Source organism: Indicator indicator, chromosome 21, assembly GCF_027791375.1.
Source record: "Indicator indicator isolate 239-I01 chromosome 21, UM_Iind_1.1, whole genome shotgun sequence".
NCBI classification, from domain to species: Eukaryota; Metazoa; Chordata; class Aves; order Piciformes; family Indicatoridae; genus Indicator; species Indicator indicator.
In genome coordinates, this window is record NC_072030.1 from 4272319 (window position 1) to 4291239 (window position 18921).

At 43.5% G+C, this 18921-nt stretch overlaps 1 protein-coding gene across 1 annotated transcript in view; it reads left to right on the top strand.

The window, feature by feature from the left end:
* The first annotated feature begins 6159 nt into the window (after positions 1–6159).
* Positions 6160–18921, top strand: part of ANO5 (anoctamin 5) — a 63734-nt gene continuing 50972 nt past the window's right edge. The window contains exon 1 of the mRNA XM_054390576.1: positions 6160–6189. Coding sequence (XP_054246551.1) covers positions 6171–6189 — 19 coding nt within the window. The 5' untranslated portion in view covers positions 6160–6170. The remainder of the gene's footprint in view (positions 6190–18921) is intronic.

Genomic DNA, 18921 nt, shown 5'->3' on the forward strand with positions numbered 1-18921 from the left:
AATATATAATTCAAATTTATTTATCCATTTTCACTCTGGGATAATCAACAGATAGAGATTAAAAAAAAAAAAAAAGAAAAAGAAAGAAAAAAGACCAAAATGAAGCATGGGGAGCCAGCAGCTCTGGTTTCACAGGAGGAAACAGTTAGCACCAGAGGGCGCTAAACCCTGAGAAACAGAATTGTCTCTCAAAGGACAAGAGAGAAAATGGAGATTTCACCAGAAACAGACAGGAATTTACTGTGATGCAACTTCTTATCTTAACATTGCCATTTACGTGGCAGAACGGATGAAGTGGCTTCATCCCAAACCTACCACATTCAATAAGCGATGCACAAGCCATCAAGGATTAAATACTGATTGGCACTCCTGCTGGGTAGGAGCAGTTTAGCAAAATCAATGGAACTAAATCCCTGGGGACATAACTAGGCAGGGGGAGGTGAGGATCATGCCTCAGACGTTGCTGGTGAATAAATTTCGCACATATTCAAGGAGCCTTAAGAATGTCTGTACCAGCAGGAAAGAGATGAATTCTCTCTTCTTCCCAGAACACATCAAAGTATTTTTTTCTTGTTGCCTTTTTTTTTTTTTTTTTTTTTTTTTTTTTTTTTTTTGGTCTGGTTTCTTTGGATTATCTTTTTTTAAGAAGTCTTTGATGGCATCTGTAAACCGGGCAATCCAGTTATGGGAGTGTAACTGCAAGAGCACAGAACTAAAAACGTCTGCTTGTGCTTGAAATGGGATACAAGCTTCTGTTAAGATTTACCTTCACCTCTAGCAGCTGGCTCAAAGCTGCTGCTGCTCACGCAGAGGGCATAGAGCTGGTGGTGTCCCTGCCTCCAGCTTTCCTCCTCCAGCAGCCAGCACCGCTGAGACGTGGCTGGGTTTAGCTGGGACCGCACCCATGCAGTTTCCTTGCCCTGGGGAGAGTGCAAACCCGGTAGTTGATTTTAGTTGTGCTGTTGCAAATGTATAATAACTCTGGCCAAGGGAAGGTTAGATGAGAGTCTCTAAGCCATCTCTTTGTTTAGACATCATAGGTATGGTTCTCCCCTTCACCTCTTTCTGCAGACAGCTGACTAACTGGAAAGTGATGGAGTAGGAAAAAAATGCAATGAGTAATGCTGAACTTTTGCATGCTACGTTACTTCCTCTGCGAAGTGTTTGCATTCTGTTGCCTCGCACCACAAGTCTTCATGACATTGTTTTCATTTCCTGACAGCTTGAGGGCTATGTGGCACTATGCAAAAAGCATCAGCTGTCTTGAGATACAAATTCAAATGCCCATCTCATCAGTAAGTGCTGCTGAAGTCACAATGCCTGCCTCTGTGGTGTATTCAAGCAGCTGGGTTTAGCCTTGGGAACTGTGTATAGCAAGAAGGGGAAAACTGGATGTCAGGGGAAATGCAGAAAGAGTTCAGGGCACCCAGACTGAATCTCCAGGTAGCTGTGATCTCCCTTGGGCTTTCTCCTTGGCCAGTGGCTACTACATTCCTTTCTTTACAGTGGCAACCTTCAGAGAGAGCACGCAGGACTTCCTTATCATCCATGTCCTCTGCCTAGTGGCTCAGTGCCTCCCCACATCCATCCCAGCCTGCAGGCTGGTGGAGCAGCCTTACATCAGAAGAGCTGACCCCCTGCACTCATGAGACTTGGCCTGTGATTTTCCATACTCCAGGAATGTGATGAAACTAACTTATTATTACCACCTGAGATACAGAAACCATGTTCCCTTTCTGGTGTATTTTAAACAAACAAAAGCCTGTGGTAACTGAAAGGCAGTTTGGAGTATCATAATGCTGAATTTGGGCACCTAAGTTCCATCTGAGTCCCACTTTACCTTTCTAAACCTGTTTGGTATCTGGCCCTACTGGTCTCTAAAAGAATCACTTGTTTCCATATTAAACCATTACTTATATTCTAAAGGGCTAATTCAACAACAGGGAAAGAAATCTGTGAGGTTGTCAGCCAGGAAGCCTCGGTGACCTTTAACTGATCGACAAAAGCACACTCCTGAAAATGTGAGAGGCAGCAATGTTCATTTCTGGGGTACAGCCCATGTGTGCTGAAATCTCACAGCAACTGTGGGGTCATTCAGCCATCAGAGGAGAAAGTAGGCTGGGGAGCCTGGCAAGGAGACACCCTGCTTCCCTTTCACTCCTGCATCTGTTCCAAACTTGTGTGCTGTTATTTCTAACTTGTCCTCACAGTCTGATTTGAAAACTTGCTAAACCTCTGAATATATATATATATATACATATATAATTTATATATAAAGCTATTTTTTAAACAAAGGAGTGGATGCAATACACAGATCTTCACCAGCAGAAAGCTGCTGCAGCTTCCAAGACTGTGACATGGATATGGGACATGCACAGCACTGGGAATCCTGAAAGCATGTATTATCTGAACAACTTAAAGGCAGGTCCCCAGGAGGAAAATGCAAAAGCTTTATGCATTAGATTCCTTCCCAGAAATCTTTCAGAGCATCCGACTGATAGACACAGAAGCTCAGTTTTCCACATGATTTAGGACTCAGGGTCATATTGTCAAAGATGTGTTAGTGTCAAAAGGTTTAGACAGTCCTCTAAAAGGACTTTCATAAAAGATTGGATTCAAGTTGGGAATGGCTTAGAATGGGCTCCAAGACAAGGATGGACATGGAGGTATCTTTGAAATCTCACCCTCCAATGCCCCCAATTTTCTGTGTATAAATAATAATGTTTGAAATACGAAGGCCTGTAAATCAGTTTCAAAAAAGCCCATCAATGGAAAGTGAGGCTTTGTAAGGGCCACAAACTACCTGCTCTCCTTTGGCACAAACAAAAGATTATGCTTTGCTGCTGAAAATCCTAAGGGTAATCACTGTCAGTAATTTTTGGTGATGCTTGTCGCCTACACCCACAGCCTTCTAGGTGTTTTGGGTTTTTTTTTGTTTGTTTATATATATACTATATTAAAAACAATGTCTGAACTCCAGATGACCAAAAGCAGAAATATTACAGCACACCTGGTTATTATATTGATATTTCATGAATAAAGTGGTCCTGATGGTGTGTAGTTCCCCACATCCTCCTTTGTTTTGGCAGCCCCTGCTGCAGTGAGGCATGGAACTGAAAACGCAGAAAAATAGAAAACATAGTCAGTTTAATGGGTTGACCTGAGTCATTTCATCACTTTCTGAACAATCAGCAGTGAAAATGCAAGGTAGGAAGGGAAAAAAGCCTGTGCCTTTTGAAGGAAGTGTGGTCCTGGATTTCTTACGTATACTGTAAAACCACCAAGCCAGTATCTGCCTCAACTCTGAGTATTCAAGAAACCTCAAGCTGGATATTGCCTGGACCTCCTGTGCACCTCCCATGGGCAAAAGGCCTTCCATATATAGTTCCTCCTGGGAGAGCAGACTTCTGTCCTGTCTGTAACCTGTCCTTACACAGGCTACTGTGTAATTTACAAAAATTCAGTGCCTCAACAAACCATGAGACCATCCAATTACAGAGATCTGCAAGATGATCTTTGGCATGCTGGATGCAGTCTGTACACAGCTTTAGGTATGGCTGGCACATGCTGGGTGGAGCTGGGAAGAGCAACCATGTAATTAGGAGGCAAAACCCAGTGATGGCCACTGCAATTCTTGCTGTTGTTGAATACTGCCTCTAATTGCATCTTCTATGGGCATAAAAGCACTTATCTGAGATATATAATGCTGTGAGGAAATTAAAGCCTTAGCAAATACAGCTTTTGAATGGGACCTTGTAGCCTGGGGTGCTGCACGCAGTTACAAGCTGTTTAAAGGCGTGCTTTGGTGTACCCTGCCCATCATCTTTGTGCCTACCATCCTGCATCATGAGATTAAAAACTAAACTAAACATTTCAGACTCTGGAAAGCAAACAGATCCATTTTGAGGTCTTGCTCCTGACTAAAAATACACTTCTCGAAGCAGTAATGCCACACAGCACAAATAAAGGCCTAATAATGCTAAACATGAGCCCAGCACCTTAACTGACTCACTTTACTTGATTAACCTTACAACTAAAAGTCATGAAACCACTGTTGTCTTGCAGTTGCCCAGTAAGAAAAAAAAACAAAACTACTATCACTTTGGGTCCACAAAATGGTTACTTAGGCAGTAAAAAGCTGGATATACAAAAAATCAGTCTGAAAGAAGTCCTGAGATTATATTCATGAACAAAATGTTGATGAAATACATGTACTGAGCAAACTGTCTGGTGGAAACTACCTCAGATTTTTGAGGCAAGTGATGAGGACATGGGGACAGTTTGAGACACAGGAATGGTACCATGGTACCAGCTCCAGAAGGGACAGCAGCTGCAACCGGTTTCACATCCTCCCAGCACTGTGGGGCTCTGGTTCTGGGAGATGTTCTATGCTTCAGAGCTCCTGAGGGAGCCTAGATGAGATTTGGCTTGACTGAGGGAATAATTCCTTCCTGATCCAATGCCTGGAATGAAAGACTGTTTTTTCCCCCTTCCTCTGGTTTTATTTTTATGCCTGTCTCCCTCCCAGATACTACTTAAAAAGAGCCCAGAATCATTAGCCAAAACGATGTTTTTGATAGCTCTGGATCTGGAATCATCAGAGTGAACAGCATGATTCTTTATGGCCTGATTCCAGCTTAAACTTGCCCTGTTGGTGGGAAAGCTGTGTGCTGTTCTTTACATCCCTGCAAGGCCAAGAGTGAGAGGGTAATCATCCTCAATAAAGGGAAACCAGTGACTCTGCTGGCTTTGGCTGGGTTAGAGTTACATTTCTTCATAGCAGATTGCATGGGGCTGTGTTCAGGGTTTGTGATAAAAGAGTGCTGATAACACAGGATGCTGGAGTTCTTGCAGAGTAATGTCTGCATAGCCTCCAGGCCTTCTCTGCTCCTCAGACAGCTCTGGCCTCATAGGTCAGGAGTGAACAAGAAGCTGGGAGAGGACACAGCTGGCACAGCTGACCCCAGCTGACCAAAGGGATATCCCATGGCATGTGACATCATGCTCAGAAATAAACCTGAAGGGGGCAGCTGTTGGCAGAGGCTGCTGTTGCTCAGGGACTGCCTGGGCATCAGTCAGGTTGTGGGGAGCAATTTTCTTTTGCATTTGTTTTTCCTGGGTTTTATTTTCCTGTTATTATTATTTTTTTAAATTATTATTAAACTGTGTTTATATCATAGAACCATTTAGGTTGGAAAATGCCTCCAAGATCATCAAGTCCAACCATTAACCTAGCAGTGCCAAGTCCACCACTGAGCCATGTCTCCACCTTTCAAATCCCTCCAGGGATGGGAACTCAACCACTTCCTGGGCAGCAATTTTTTCCTCCTGATATATTTTTATTTATTATCAAACTGTCTTTATATCAGCCTGTGAGTTTCCTCAATTTCACCCTTCAGATTCTCTGTCCATTCCACTGTGGTGAGGGCAGGGAGCAATCTGGGGGGGAGCAGGGAGTAATCTGGGGACTGTGTGGAGCTTTGTCATGAGAAATCAACTAAAGGCAAAGAAAAAAAAACCAAACAACTCAAAAAAACCCCAAACAAACAAAATCCCAAACAAAACTCCCCACAGCCCCCACAAACAAACAACAAAACCAAAAAAGACCAAAAAAAAAAAAAAAAAAAAAAAGAGAGAGAAACTTCGCAGTTTATAAAAATAAAATTGTACAAAAGGTTGCTCTTCCAAAACACCACTAAAGGAAATCAGATTAAATCAATTATTCACATTTTGGATCTTTTCCCAGTTCAGTTCTCACTACGTAGTAAAAAAGCAAAGGGTTTAACGGCGATACTAACGAAGCAAAGACCTTCCCCTCTGCCCCTCACCGGCGGAACCGAGCCGCTCCCCAACCGGGCGCGGTGCCCGCTCGGGGCACCCAGCGGGCAGCTACCCGTCTAGCCGTCGTTCCCGAGCGGGCACCGCGCCCGGTGTTGAGCGGCCCTCAGTTGGGGTTGGCTTCGCTTTCCTGTCCCTCCTTCAGTCCCCCCCCCGCCCTCCAAGTCCGTGCTCCGCCTCTGCGGGCAGTGCGCATGTATGGGCGGCAGCCCAGGCCCTGAATCTCCCCTTCTTCTCCCATCAGCGTCCGGGAGGGATCCCCCCCTGAAGGAGAAGAAAAAGCGGCCCCCATGAATCGTTTGGGGAAGAAAGGGGACGAGAACCTTATCGAGATGGCTCTGTCTACTGATGGTAGGAGGCAGCGGGGAAAGGCGGGGGAGGGATCGCTGGTTCTTTTCGCCTGCCCGGTGATGAGGAGGCTGCTGCGGGCGCGGCGGGCTTCCTGCCCAGTGGTGGCCGCTGAGAGAGGATCAGAGCCTGGGGTGGGTGTTTGGGGGGGGGGGGGTCCTGTATCGCCTTGGAGCTCTGCAGACGGCTGAGATGACGCTTGATGCCTCCTAACTCTGTCTTTTATCCTCTGGCTTTCACTGAGAACAGCAAACGAGTAAGGCGTTGGCGAGAGCCTGAGCATAGTTTGAGAAGCGCTTTATTAACCCTAAATAAACCTTGAAAGCAATGGTTCCTGCATCCAAGCACGCAGCTTGGAACTCGTGCTGGGGCTACAGAGAAGATGAAGAAGATCCTTTTTATAAGAAGTCCCATGGAAGAGATGAGGGACGATAGGTGCAAGTTACTTCTGGGGAGATTCCAATTAGACATGAGACAAAAAAATTTCACAAGGACAATCAGCCATTGGAATAATCTCCCCCAGAAAGTGGTGGAGTTCCCAACACTGGATACTTTAAAGGTCCAACTGGGCAGGGTGCTGGACTGTCTTGTCTAAACCATCTGTTTACCCAGAGAAGTGGGACCAGATGATCCTTGAGGTCCCTTCCAACCTAGTATTGTATGATTCAATATTGAATCCTATGGTTTCAGTGGTAGCCCTTTTTTTAAAGCACACTTCAAATGCAAAAGCCCCTTTGCCAAACAGCAAACTTGTAGCCTTTCACGAAGCACCAGCTTGGTTCAGGCTGAGGAGAGCAGCTGGCTGCCAGTAGCTGAGATTATCATTACAAGAAGGTTTAGAGCAGACCAGGTCATCTTACTGAGGAAGGTGGGAGCAGTCCTGTCCCTGCCTTGCTCTCTCTGAGGTGCACCAGTACCCATTTGGCTTTGTGTAAGGCCTGCGTACCAGTTGCAGCTGGTGGGTTTATGTTGGGGCCTTGCTTGTCTGGGCTAGGCAGGTTACAGTTTCCAGTTCATGTCAACACATCATGTTAGTACTTATAATAAATGTGGTAATAGTGTGATTTCGTAAAATAACATGATGCAAATGCTGCAGTGGGTATTTATCAGCACCTCAGCTGGCAACATGGATCACCAGGCAGATGGAAAACAGTGTGGTGATATTTTCAGAAAGATTCTTTAGGTAGTTAAAAGCAAAAGCAAAACACTGGCCTAGAAAAACTTACTCCTGGGAACCACACTTTGCCAGCAGTCCTGGAAGTGAAGATCTTAAAGCAGCAAAGAACCACTAAGAGCTTCTGGGTTGGATGTTTTCCCTCACAGCTTGGCTACACTGTCTCTTCTAGAAGAACATGTCATGCCATTCTAAATACCTTGAGCACCAGTGTAAAATCATGGTTTAAAAACCTCTTCCTCAGTCTTGTTTCAGGGAGATAAGGACAGCAGGTAATGACCATGAACATTATCCAAGGGCGGAGCGTTGTCTGACCATGGCAAGGCAGGAGCCCACAGCAAGTGCCAGACAGGCTTTTGGTGTCTCAGTGCAGCTCGGTGGAGCTGGCAGGCTTGCTCAGAGCTGGAGCAGATGGGTGTTACAGCCTCTGGGCCAGCAATGCCTTTCCACAGCCCTGTGGGGAAGCCTGAGTCATTGCCCATCCCGCTGCCTGTGAGCAATGAACAGTGCTGAGGGCTGAGCTGCTCTAACCAGTGGCTGGTCTCCTGAAGTAGATTGTGACTAAAAATGTACTTTAAAAATAAGCAATAACAGTTTGGGGAATGATGTTAGAAGTCAGGTTTGTAAACTAAATTCCGCAGCATTCAGTTTTCCCATGACTGCCTTGTGTTTTTTTACAGCCATAAACATGGAATATAAGGAAATTTGAGGGGGGCTTGGTGAAGGGGGGTGGTTTTGTAGGATTTATCATACAGTAGCTCATAACTGTGCAGACAAAAGTCTTGTGCTAGGTAATTTTTTTTTAATCAACCACTCTTCTAATACAGAATCAAATTGAATGTGGGGTGCAGTGAGTAGACTTTTAAAAGTTTTTGTTGTTGTTGTTAATTTGTTATCCAAAACTCTCAGTTAAAAAAAAAAACAACAAACTTGCCTTAAATTATGGCTTAGAAAAGTTACCAGCACACTTGTATTGCCACTGGGACTTCTCCTAGATCTAAACATCTGCTTCTAAGGAAAAGATAGCCTCTTAAGGAGGCTCCAGGCTATGATGTCTGACTGCACAAGCAGGGGCTGTGTGAGTCAATAGGAAGAAAGCAGAAGGAAAAACATCTGCTGCTTCTTTTCCTTAAAGACACATTCATGTTTGGATAGTGTGTGTGTGTGTATTTCATTCAGGCTTACTACTGTTTTCCTTAAAATTGAATGCTGATGAACAGGTTGCAAGGACGAAAAACTACTTACCAGCAGCACAAAGTTTAACTTGCAGAGTCTGTGTTTAGAGACTGTGCACCAAAAGTTCTACCTTGAAGGAAACTTTCTGGCTTCCTGTTGAATTACACCCACATGAGGTAATAACTTCCATTTCTGTGGTGTGATTTTTACTTTCTGTTGGAAGATGTGGGGTGTTTACTTCAAGCATTACAAACAAAGCAAAGGGAACTTGCAAAATTGGAAGGAAAACACCAAAGGATGTAGGCTGCAGTATGCTGTTGGAATATTTCTTTATGCCTTCACTTTTAAGCATTTTTTTTTCTGTATGAAATACTAATGCTATGCTAGTTGTGTTGTGGGAGATATCTCCCAAGACTCTGGATCTTCTGGAAAACATGCCATCATTTGAAATATGCTGCCTTTATACACATATTTTATGAGGAGTAGCTGAGGGAGCTGGTATTGTTTAGTCTGGAGAAAAGAAGGCTGAGGGGAGACCTTACTGGTCTTTAGAGCTACCTGAAAGGAGGTCGTAGTGAGGGGGGGTGTAGGTCTCTTCTCCCAAGTAACTAGTCATAGGACAAAAGGAAATGGCTTCGAGTTGTATCAGGAGAAGTTTAGATTGAATATTAGGAAAAAAACCCTTCTTTACTGGAAGAGTGGTCAGGCATTGCAACAGGCTGCCCAAGGAAGTGGTGAAGTCACCGTCCCTGGAGGTGTTCAAAAAACATAGCCATGGCTCTTTGGAACAGGGGCATGGGAGTGTTGGGTTGATGGTTGGACTTGATCTTGGAAGTCTTTTTCAACCTTAGTGATTCTATGGTTTCTCTTGCAAAACTTCCATGAGTCTGGTTTGAACTGAGTAATCCAAGACTGATCTAAATTCAAACCTTACTTAGGCTGGTTGTCATCTTCCTCATGTTCCCTCTGAGAAAGGCAACAAAACATTGGACAAAGCCAATGACTTGCAGATGGCGCTGGTGCCAGCGTGTTGGGCCAAATACTACTGTTGTTTAATGAAGTGACACTTGTATTTTTAACTCATTATTATGATTCCTACTAGTACTATAAAATACACCTGTCTCTAACTGCTGGAACAATGCATGTAGTAATTTCTGATCTATTTGTGGAAGTGCTGGATGGGATATCATGTTCTCACAGGGCTAAAGCAGAGGGTTTGTGAACATGAAAGCTTAAGAAGATTATTCCTATGTCATAAAATAAAAGCTCCAAGAAGTTTAGCCATAGTTCAGAATATAAAAGGCAGAGGAGAAAATATTCCTTCACACCAGCCAATGTGTAGTGGTTGGGTGGAATTTCTTTGCTGGCTTCGGTGCGTCACCATGGGGGCACAGTGTAAATAGAGGTTGGTTATTGGAAGGTAAACCTCCTTGTAATGGAAAACTCCAGTGTGCAGTAGGAAAACCTGCTTTTGGGAGCTGATCCAAACAGCTTGCATAATGTTGCCTTATATATCTTTTTTTGTGGTGCTTTTAGTGAGAAAATAAACATGAAGCTCTTCCACCACGGCTGTTAAATATGGATTTTTATCCAGAGGTTGTATCAGTTAAAGAATAATAAAAAAGAAATTGCCCTTGGACTGGTGATTGAGGCTTACTTCTTTTCTTTCAGAAGAACCTTGCATATGAGATAAAAATCACTCTCTCTGCAGCCTGGCAAACCAGAGCAGCTCCCAAGGAGGGATTAGGTCTCTCAGTACCTTCATAACCCAGTAGTAGTTATGTGGGAAGTTCAGGCCACACTTCAGAGAGATGGGCAATACAGCTGAATTCCCTCAGGTGAAGGACTGAGTGCCCGTCCTGTTCAGCCCAGCCAAATGTTCTTTTTGCTCAGAAAATGAAAGAGCTGTTTCTCCCTTGAAGAGTTCCTGGAGGAAAGGTTTGGTTCCAGCTGGGTACACAGGGTCTGGGCTGGGAATGCCAAGTGAGTGCTGAGGAAGCAGCTGAAACCCTGCTGCAATACAAGGCTGAGAGATGTTCTCTTGGTGTTCCCTTCTCAGGCAGTTTTGCAGCCCTAGAAAAAGCAAGTGCTGTCTGATGTGGTGTCCCAGTCTGGGAGGTTTATAGGACTAGTGAAAAGCAGTGCATAAGGATTTGGTTTTATTTCTTTTCTTAAAATAAAACTTTGCCTTTGGATCTGAGTAAAATTCAAAAGCATAACTACAGCTGGAAAGTTTCCAGTCTGCTGCTGATCACTGAAATTGTGCCACAAGTATGGTGTCACACCCTGGGAGGTTTTTGAAAGTAATTCTTCTCAGTTTACAAACACAATTCAAAGATACTTTGGCTTTTAGTTAACAGGTACAATAGTAGCGTGTGTTGAGAGCTGCAAGCTGTGTTGATATGTGAGTTTTTTTGCACTCTGGACAAGTCTCTACAGAAATGAGATAATGGTATCATAAATTGGAAGGGCACTTCAACATCTGTGTTCAAATGCTTAATAATTACTATGCTCAAAGATAAACTAGAATAAGACACAAGGGCATTCCTGAAAGTATGTTTTAAAAACTATGCTGAGAACTGTTGGCAGATATTTTGTAAACAAAAAAAAAACAAAAAAAAACACCAAAGCAAACAGAAAAACCCCCAACAACTCAGAAAAGCAAACATTGTCTTCATATTTAGTATCTATAAACTAATCCATGAGTTGTATAGACACAGATGAGAAGCACTGTCCCCTAATGTAAGCATTAAGAAGGTAAAAATGTGGCAAGAGTTGCTGTGTCTGGTGTTAAGTGGCGAGGTAAGAATGTAGTGAACTTTTCCACTTACTGTTACTGGGGGGTTGAACTGAAGAGCAGTGTCTTTTCCAGCTTGTGCTTTGCCATCTAGAGGTCAGTTCATTATATTTGGTAGTAGCTTTTCATGCGCACATGAAAAATGCTTGGAGGGGATGGAAGATCCTTGTGGCGTCTTGATAGGGATATTCTTGCAGTTGTAGTTATGGAAGGATTTTGAGGTGGTGGCTGTCTACAGAAAGCTGAAGAGTATGTCAGGAATTACATAGAGATTAAACATTGTGCCTGGGAGGAATTGATTCCAGGCTGGGACTTGGTTGTTTGGGTTATTAGATGTGTGTTTTTAATTTGAAGGGTCTCCTGCAAGACCCACCAGCTGTTCAACCAGTGGTGTTCACTGCTCTAGTCCAGGGCATGCCAAGAATAGGTGTGCTGGCAGGCTAGCTGGCTGCTGCTGATTAAAAAGGCACAGAATAAGGAAGGATGGCTGAGCTAGTGCTGGAAACTGTTTTGTGCTGCTGTGCTGACAGGCTTTGTGAGCACTAATTACCTCTCTTGGTGTAACGCAGTACACCTCTTAACTCACCAATCTGGGTAGGCTAAGGGATGTAACATGAAAATCTATGTGTAAGTGTAGTTCTCCAGAAGGGCTGAGAGAATACTTCAATTCCATAGTTGCATTGCTCACATTGCAGTAATCCAGTAAAGGCTTCTGAATCTCTGTGTGTTCAGAGTACTTCCACTTGTGAGTTTGGATCACTCTCCACACCACATCAAGGCAGAACTAGCACCTATTCTCACATGGCATAGGCTTGCCTCTGGTCTTTCTCTTTAGCCTATTTTCATGGTTGGTTTTGCTAAAGTGGAGTTTCTGCTGTAGTTGTAACTGGTGTCCAGGAAATGAGGAGAGCAATTGTCTTGAGTCTGGTTTGCACAGTTACAATTTGAAAGGACAAGGAGCAATGGATGTAAGCTGCAGCACAGGAGGTTCCACCTCCACCTCAACACAAGGGGGAACTTCTTTACTGTAAGGGTCACAGAGCACTGGAACAGGGTCCCCAGAGAGGATGTGGAGTCTCTTCTCTGGGGACTTTCAAGGCCTGTCTGGATGCATTCCTCTGTGACCTGAGCTAGATTGTATGGTCCTGCCCTGGTAGGGGTTTGGACTTGATTATCTCTTTGGGTCCCTTCCAACCCCTGTGGGGTCCCTTCAATCCTGTGATCCTGTGAAAGTTTCAATAGTTCCTTTAAATTAAAGAGTTAGGGGATTTGCTACTTTTTTGTTATTGTTTTTGTAGAACAGTAGGCTGTTACAGATCTGGCCAATGTTTGATAATATTCATGTTAAAAGACTTTGTTCTAAGGTCCTGTTTCAAATCAGACCTATTTTTTTCCAGTGCACATGGATCAGAGAGTTACACCTAACAGTATATAATACAAGCAATTCATTATTTCATCCTCTTGGTTTGCCTGGTACAGTCAGAGCCATTCTCCCTGGCTTCTTGGTGAGAACCAGTGGAGGTGGTGAAGTTCCAAATGCTGGTTTTTAGGAAGTGAGAATATCTTTGGGTGAAAGGCAGTCTTATAAATGGGAATTCCAAGTGCTCCCCTTGTCTTCCTTAGCAGGCTCCCAAGGGTAAATGTGAAATTTGAGGCCTCTGGCAAGACAGCCGAACCCCAGCAAACCATGTGGGTAGAGCTCGTGATGCAGATGGCTGGCCTTTAATTTTCTCCTCTAGCCCTAAATTAGAAAGGGCCCTGTGGTTTGCTGTTCAAAGGGGTTTTCTTAACTATCAGGTAGGAAATCAGAGAGGCTATGTTTGCACAATTTATAGTGTGCTGAAAATACACCATGCTAACGAGCAGTGATTAGCAGATGTGGTTTGGAGGGCCTTGGTGAGTTGGATGCCGTTGGGTTCTTCAGTCCTCTTAATCCACTGATAAAAAACTTCAGGTGATGGGAGTCATGGCCCATTCTCTCTGTCTTTCTTCACAGGAGAACTACAAATTCATAGGAGGAACTAAAAGTTATGGATGAAATTTGCCATCTGAAATCAAATATCCAGGTGGCCCTGGAATAGTGCCAGGGCCAGTAAATTTGAGATGGAGGGAGGTTTATATATTGCTTTTCACTTTTCTCATGAAAGTACAAGTTACATTTGTTCCAGGCTTATGCTGAAGCTCACCCCACCCTTTTATCAGTCTTTCCCTTTTGTTAGTTCCCCATTCATGTCTCAATTCTCTCTTATGGTGCGTGTAGGAGATGTCTCATAGAACGGATGAGTGTCCGTAGGCACACACAGGGCCCTCCTCTGCGTGTTACAACGTGTGGATTGCCAATGCTGGAAGAAATCAGAGGCTGTGTTTTGTCAGGGTTCCAGCAGGGATTCTGGTGCAAGTTGAGCAGTGATAAAAAGCAACACAGTAGTCCCCCTTTCCTCATCTTGAAGGAGCCAGGAGAGCCCCTGGCATTTTCATGTGTGTGCACAGGGCCATTGCCTGTGCTGTTTATCTGCCTCTGCAGCGGGGTAGTGAGGATGACATCTGGCCCTGCACATAAAAGCAAACAAGCAGAGCCATACTGCTTCAGGAGTTGTAGGAACTTCTGCAGCCTAGTATTTTACCACCTTGGTTTATTTACCATCCTATCCCCCCTTACTTACATGCATCTAAATATGACACAGTTTTAAAGTACCTGACTTTATCCAGCTGTCACTGGTCTGGGCTTTGTTTTAATTGCATTTGAACCTGTTAATCAGCTTACATGTGTCATTCTGCAAAAGGATGATGCCTGAAAGGTCTGAGTGCTAACTTCAGTGCTAGCAGCATGCTTTAAGCCTTGTCTATGCTGGTGCATACAGTATGATAATGGTTGTTGCCTTAACCACATTAAAATGCCGTTTGTGTGTTGCAACACTCTGCTTGTGGCTTTTTGCTAAAAATGGGATTTACACAACTCTTTCATTTGTGGTTTTTTTTTTTTTTTTTTTAGCCTAGTGCCTTTTAATCAAAAGGGGAGGTTTGACAGTTTGTTAAAAGGAAGATAGTTGAGGATAAACGACAAGTTTAAGATGCCTATTTGTTAAACTAGAGGTTAGAACTGAGGACTTCGTCTTCCAAATGCTAAATAAGATCTCCTTACTGTTAGTAACAGATTTCTGTTCCATATAGCTATGCTTATATAAAATACTTGGGTTTTTTTCTCATGGATTAATAAGCACCTGTTCTCTGGAATCACTTGCTTAGTAATGAAACATGCTGGAAATTAATATGTCTGTGCAGCAGCCTATACTTGAATGCAAACATTTTTAAGGGAATCCTAACATTATTTAAAAATGTTCCAAATGCAGTTTCTTGGATTTACTGAGAATTTAATATTTTGGGTGTATTGATGGATGAGAAGCTCACTAGGAGCTGGCAGTTGGCCTCATGCAGCCTAGAAGGCAAATTGTGTGCTGGGCTGCAACAAGAGCAGTGTGGCCAGCAGGGCAAGAGAGGGGATTCTGCCCCTTTACTCTGCTCTGGTGAGACTCTACCTCGAATACTGCATCCAGTTCTGGTGTCCCCAGCATAAGGACACAGGGCTGTTGGAGTGAGTCCAGAGGAGGGCCACAAAGATGATCCAAGGGCTGGAACATCTCTGCTGTGAGGATAGGCTGAAGGAGTAGGGGGTGTTCAGCCTGGAGAAGAGAAGCTCTGGGGGGACCTTCGAGCTGCCTTCCAGTACCTGAAGGGATCCTACAGGAAGGCGTGTAGAGGGACTTCTCACAGGGGTGTCTAGGATTAGAACAAGGGGGAATGGTTTGAAGCTGAGAGAGAGTAGGTTTAGACTGGATCTTAGGAAGAAGCTCTTCAGTGTGAGGGTGGTGAGACTCTGGAATAAGCTGCCCATGAAGGCTGTGGATGCCTCCTCCGTTCGGGTGTTCAAGGCCAGGTTGGATGAAGCCTTGAGCAGGCAAGTCTAGTTGAGAGGAATCCCTGCCAGTGAAGGGGAGGTTGGAGTAGATGATTTCTAAGGTCCCTTCTAAGCTAAGCCATTCTATCATTCTGTGGCTTCATTGTTAAGAAATAGTTTTACATTGTTAGGAGCATCTGAGTGTGCATAAACCACCACCTTCGACATACTTTTGAGAGTGACTCTTTGGCTTAGCAGTGCAGTTATCACTCAGTAAATCAGTTACCACTCTTCAGATGATGCCACCTGAAGTAATAACACTGTACTAGCTCAGGAGCCAGCATGCTAGGTGGGTCCTCAGTTCCCCTAGACAAATCAGTCATCCAGCTCTGGGAGGATGTGGTCAGTATACACATAAAATCAGTTAATAAGTCATTTTAACGCTGTGTTGTTCTTAGGGGTGGAAGCACTCACAATAGCCATTCTGAAGCTTTCTTGGAATGAGTGATCTCCCTTTGGAGAGGTCTTTGTTCAGGGTATATTGTTGTGAGTGACTCACAGCTTAATCAGCCTGCTTATCAGAAATGGAAGTGGGTCAGGGTAGATCCCACCACAGCAGTAATCCCACAGTGATCTTTTTGGGAGCAAAGGACACAGAAATCTAAATAGCACATTGATTTACTGATAAATAATCATGTTTTACATTGATTGCTCTTTTCTGTCAAGCAGGCCAGGCTATTGCATAATGGCAGAGCTTTATTAAAGTAGTAACTTTTAAGATATCTAGGAGGAAAATTTTCATTTATTGCTTGCTAAGCATGAATATCACTGTAAGTTTTGGTGTTTGATTTGGGTGTTGTTCTTTGGAGGGGTTGTTCATGGGGATTTTTTGTGGTTGGAGTGTGGTTTGTGGTATTTTTTCATATTACCTGGACCATCAAAAGTTTGCTCAGGGGGTATGTGTGTATTAACTGAAATGCCAAAGGCATCAGATATAGCCAACAGCACAACAGGTCCAAAAGCTCTTTTTACCTGCTTGGTTTTTTGGAGGAAAAGGGATGCTGTTACTGTGTCTTAAAAAACTGCAAGTAAGTGGAAGCAGTGTTTTGGAAACTATACTGAAATAGAAGGACAAGCAGTAATGCTGTCACTGCTGCTAAGCAGTAACCAGTTTATCAACACCACTCTGAGAATCCTGGCTCTGACTTGGCCTTTGGAGTAGCTCTGTCAGAGATATTAACTGTGCAAGTGCAGATGATTTTCTAGCTTCAGTACCAAAATGACAATTTTGATCCCTAAAAAGGTCAATTCAGGTGCCACTTGTCTTTGGAAGCACCTATGTGGTAACATTTGCATTAAGCAGTGCTCATTAAAATAAATAGAATTTATTTTGTGGTGCTAGTTTTCTTGCAGGTGAATTTGATTTTTAATTTTATAGAGTCTGTATTGCCATTGCAGCCATCAAATGGTATTGGTAGGCAGGGCGTGCATGTGGGCTCCAATCCACTTACCTGATTTTAAGTATGTGATGGCCAGTGGTACGTGAATAGTGTGTGTACTGATCACAGAATGTTAGGGGCTGGAAGGGACCTCCAAAGATCATCCAGTCCAACCCCCCCTGCAAGAGCAGGGTCACCTAGGTCACAAGGTCACACAGGAACACATCCAGGTGAGTTTTGAATGTCTCCAGAGAGGGAGACTCCACAACCCCCTGGGCAGCAGTGTTCTGTCACCCTCACGGTGAAAAAATGTTTCCTCCTGTTTCCGTGGAACTTCCTATGCCTCAGCTTCCACCACTGCCCCTTGTGCTGTCATTGGGCATCGCCCAGCAGAGCCTGGCTCCAGCCTCTTGGCACTCACCCTTTACATCTTTACAAACATTAATGAGGTCACTCCTTAGTCTCTTCCTCTCCAAGCTAAAGAGCCCTCAGCTCCCTCAGTCTCTCCTCATAAGGAAGATGTTCCACTCCCCTAATCATTTTTGTGGCTCTGCACTGGACTCTTTCAAGCAGTTCCCTGAGGTCCTTCTTGAACTGAGGAGCCCAGAACTGGACACAATACTCCAGATGCAGCGTCACCAGGGCATCTATAAACTGCAGATACAGAAGGGTGTTTGAAAAATTGTGAGCATGTTCGTGTCTAGATCAGGAAAGGTTTTTGTCTTTAGTCATGGAATGAATAGGGAATCCTGAAATACGAATCATATCACAGTATTTCTTTTTTTACCATTGGGTCAGGAGGTGGAATTAAATTCCTTATATCTTTTCTTAAAGCATCAATTTTGCCATTGGAGACAAAGTGATTCAGGCACTTGTAAACAAAGTCAAACTATTGTAGACTGAGTAGTCATTTCATTACACAAGAAGACAATTTTCATGCTTGCTAGAGAAATCATGACTGCACTAAAATGTACCTTTTTTTTGTGAGGGGAGTGAACTGCTTATTTTAAGAGGCAAAATCAGTCTTGATGATATTCTCCAGTCTTCAGTTCTGAATGTTGATTTCTGTCAGCTCTTTTGGATTACTGTTGTTCTGGTCCTCAGGGTCTGTAGTTGAAACAGAAATGGTCAGCAATTTTTAGGGGTGCCAAACCAAAAGTTTTTAAATAGGTTGCTCTGTGGCAGGGTGTAGTTTAGGACAGCACATGTTAATGCAGCAGAATTATAGGCCATCTGAAGCTTACTTTTTTCCAGTAATTTGCAAACTCCCCAAACACATGTGGTTCAAGGAGTTAAATAGCTGTGTGCAGAACTGTAAGGCTGTTGGAGATGACTGTTATAGATAACTGGAAAGGGTTATTTCTCTCAGCTGGGATGTATTCATGCCTGTGGAAGGTCAAGGATTTGAATCAATATTAAAGCCATCGATGGGTGAAAAAGTTTTAATGAGTTTTGATACTCATGGCATTGTTCTGGAGTTAATTTTGAACAAAAAGTTGACAAGTGTGACTTTGTACAAACAGATTTTGTATTGAAGGACCACTTACGTGTCCTCATTTGCTGTCCTTGGTGTGCAGGCGTTTCTAGATCTCTTTATGTGCAGCAGAGTGTGTGGTGTTGAAGAACAGTGCCACAGGGCCACTGCCTCACATCTGATGGTTTTATCAGAATATCATTGGTTTACTCCCATCTTTAGATACTAAGGTGTGAGTTCTTGAAGAATTTTAAAGGTGTTTTCTTGCCTAGCAGAAACCATTATGGTCATCCTTGTTTGTGTTGCAAGAAGGTGAATGTTGGTGTTTCAAGAGGAACCTGCTCTATGCTTCATGTCTAGGTCACAGTCTCTGGTTTCCAGGGCTTATTCTTTAGTTGGAATAGTGACTGTGTTGTAGAGGGTACAGAGGAATTATTAAATGGGTTCATGTTAAAAGTAGATTTTTACTTCTAGTTCTTACTGTTTTTTCCTTTTCAAGATGATACTGTGATTCTCACCAAGTTCAAGCCATCGCAGTCAGAAGGTATTGTACTAACCAGCAGTGTACCTTCCCCCCTCTGTCTGTTCTCTGTCCTGTTTTGTCTGCCAAGAGCCCCTTGGAAATCAGACTTAAGTTTGAATCATAGATAGCTTTTTGTTATATGATTTGCAAGTCAGTTCTTGGCTATCTGTGGGCAGCTCTCTTGGTTAAGAACTGGTTGGGCATCTCAATTCCTGATGCTTGTTGCAGTTACAGGTTGTGGCTCTTTCATACCTTCC